At 36.2% G+C, this 3,065-nt stretch overlaps 1 protein-coding gene across 1 annotated transcript; it reads left to right on the plus strand.

The window, feature by feature from the left end:
• Positions 1–390: 390 nt before the first annotated feature.
• LOC105551799 (olfactory receptor 2B6-like) lies at positions 391–1,329 on the plus strand. Its single transcript, XM_011997202.1, has one exon. The coding sequence runs from the start codon at positions 391–393 to the stop codon at positions 1,327–1,329; it is 939 nt and encodes a 312-aa protein (XP_011852592.1).
• Positions 1,330–3,065: the final 1,736 nt, after the last annotated feature.

Raw genomic sequence — 3,065 nt, forward strand, 5'->3', positions numbered from 1 at the left:
TTCATTCTAGCAACCTCCTCAGCTGATTTTTATGCAACTCAAAGATTGAAAACTGTTATTTTGAAGTTTCCAAAATAGTCACTTCTACTTTGTATTTAATCCTCACCTCACTCAAGTATGATGGTTATTGTCAGCCTTCTTACACCGAAGAAGAAATTCTGTTTCAAAATGGTTGGGTTACTGGATTAAGATAACTGCCTTTAATTTGTAGTGTCGTGTGGGAAAATAAGATCACCTGATACCAGATGTTTTATGTTATTCTGACCCCAGGTTACTGCACCCTGTCATCTATAAGTAGATAATCAATCAATGCATCACCATGTTTTGTCAATGCCCATAACTCTACCTTCTTTGGCACATCCCTACTACAGGTGAAACAAATTGAAGATAATGCCACTAATTAATGAAAGCCGTCCTGAAGAATTTATTCTGTTAGGCTTTGCAGACTGCCCTTGGCTAGAGCTTCCTCTGTTCACTAGTCTTCTTATAACGTACCCCATAGCCATGATGGGAAACGTCACAATCATTCTGGTGTCCAGATTAGACTCTCGTCTTCACAGCCCCATGTATTTCTTCCTCGCCAACCTCTCCTTTTTGGACATGTGTTACACCACAAGCATTGTCCCTCAGATGCTGGTTAACCTGGGAAGCTCTAAGAAGACCATCAGCTATACGGGGTGTGTAGTTCAGCTTTATTTCTTTCACATAATGGGGGGCACAGAATGTTTGCTCTTGGCTCTTATGTCCTTCGATCGCTATGTGGCCATCTGCAGACCTTTTCACTACACCCTCATCATGAATCAGCGCATTTGTATCCTGTTAGTTTCCACCGTGTGGCTAATTGGAATAACCTATGCTGTCTCAGAGGCCACTGCTACATTACGGTTGCCACTGTGTGGTCTCAATAAGCTGGATCACTTGGTGTGTGAGATTCCTGTTCTGATAAAGAATGCCTGTGGTGAAAAGGGTTCTAATGAGCTCACACTCTCTGTGGTATGCATTTTTATGTTAGCTGTCCCACTATGCTTAATTCTTGCTTCCTATGCTAGTATTGGACATGCTGTATTTAAGATCAAATCTTCTGAGGGAAGGAAAAAGGCTTTTGGGACATGTTCCTCCCATCTCATTGTAGTTTTCTTATTTTATGGCCCAGGCATTAGCATGTACCTTCAGCCTCCCTCCTCCATCTCAAGGGATCAGCCCAAGTTCATGGCTCTCTTCTATGGAGTGGTGACTCCCACACTCAACCCCTTTATCTACACCCTGCGGAATAAGGATGTGAAGGGGGCATTATGCCACCTGGTGAGGAGCATTTTCAGCTTTAAGTGATAGTCGGTAGACATCAAATGAAATTATTGAACAATTAGAGTAGGTTGCTATAGTTTTCTGTAACAAATTCTTGTCTCATAATCAAATATCGGTTTACATGCTCTTGCAAAATATGTTATGTCTCTGAGACTCTTTGTAAACATGTTCGGCAAGGATTATACTTGACTAGTATGCACATTTTATTATGAAAATATATTTAAATAGTTATATACTAGTTGGTACGTACTGAAATAGTAGCTGTGTTAAGTAGTAAAAAATATTAGTAAAATGAATTCATTAGTTCAAGCTACCTGTAAAAATAGCATGGCAAGCACTCATCAGTTCATCACTCTCTATGAGTTGTCCCAAGTCTAAATGCGCAGTGTGGCTACACTGGTCATTCAGTGTGAAGCATTTTATACTTTGGAAGAATCATGAGTCTCATAAGTTTATCAACCCCAATTTATGTAGATGCTATTGCTTCTTAAAATGCTTTGTAATTCTTCTTTAACAAATAAGTATGCAGTGATTTTGTATTTTCAATTAAATAATTTATTATGAAATATGGAAATGAGTGGTCTAGTGGGACAAAAAGTATGAATAAGTTTCCTATAGTTTCCTTTTACATACTACAATAATGAGTCTTCTGAATCAGTGAGATAACAAGGAAGTGATATTAATAACGAAACACAACCTGGAAGTATTTCTGTGCATAATTGGGAATAGCCAGGAATGCCTTTTGGAACTAACTGTGTAAGAATCAGTATGAGAAAGAAATAAATTGTATTTTTGGAACAAAAAGCAACTTGATTACTTCAACAAACAATATAAGTTTATTTTTTGATGTAAATGTTGAATGCAAATGGTATTCAAAATCTGTATCATTAAAAGTTGAAAGCGCTAAAACTTAGTTCTAGGACTCACACCCCAAAACTTAAAACTTTGTCATGAAATTAGTTATAACTTATGAGAGCAAATTACTTGATTTTATATTTATTTGGTGTTGAATTAATATGTTGAGAGTTCAACATGGTGTTGTGCAGTGAAGAAGTAAACACTTGTAAGAAAAACAAAAGCTCATTTGGATTTTCCTGGCATATCTTCTGGTATGATCAAGATTTAAGCCAATAATTGGCAGGAAAACCTCATGTTATTGGAAACAAGAATCAACTGCAAAATAACAGATCATCTGGTGCTGGTACAGATCCTCAGATCATTGAACTTCTGTATATTTAGTTTGGAAAAAAATTTTAAGTAACTTTAAAAATTGGCATATTTCTGGTTGATTGCCAGAAAAATATTTTCAAATTTTATACACATGCACACACAAAGACATGACCTAATTCTGTGATGTTAAACAATAGCTTTCATAATTTTTATTTAAGTATCATTTGTCTAACTTAGTCTTATATACAGAAATATATAGTAATTTCTAGTTTTGAGGGCAAAACCCAGAAAGATTTGTGTCAAAAGCTTTGCTGTAGAAACTCATCACGGTTCATCTGACTCTTTCTCAAATATCCTCTGTCCTTGGCTAATGTATGTACTACTTTCAAGACCTGTAAAAAATACTCATTTCAGAGGCATGAATGAGATCTAGACACAGTGAAAAATCAGGATTTCCTAAGAATTAAATGCAAAAATCTCAGAATAAAGAATACTGAGAACGGTGGTCTGGAAAATCCACAGAAAGGTTTTATTTGGACTTCATATTTCCAGGGAGTATATACTGTTTTAGTATGCTACAGCATGAAGGA

Source organism: Mandrillus leucophaeus, unplaced genomic scaffold (assembly GCF_000951045.1).
Source record: "Mandrillus leucophaeus isolate KB7577 unplaced genomic scaffold, Mleu.le_1.0 Scaffold1140, whole genome shotgun sequence".
NCBI classification, from domain to species: Eukaryota; Metazoa; Chordata; class Mammalia; order Primates; family Cercopithecidae; genus Mandrillus; species Mandrillus leucophaeus.

Coding starts and splice junctions, on each gene's coding strand:
- LOC105551799 (XM_011997202.1), top strand. CDS start 391: ATGCCACTAATTAATGAAAGCCGTCCTGAAGAATTTATTCTGTTAGGC.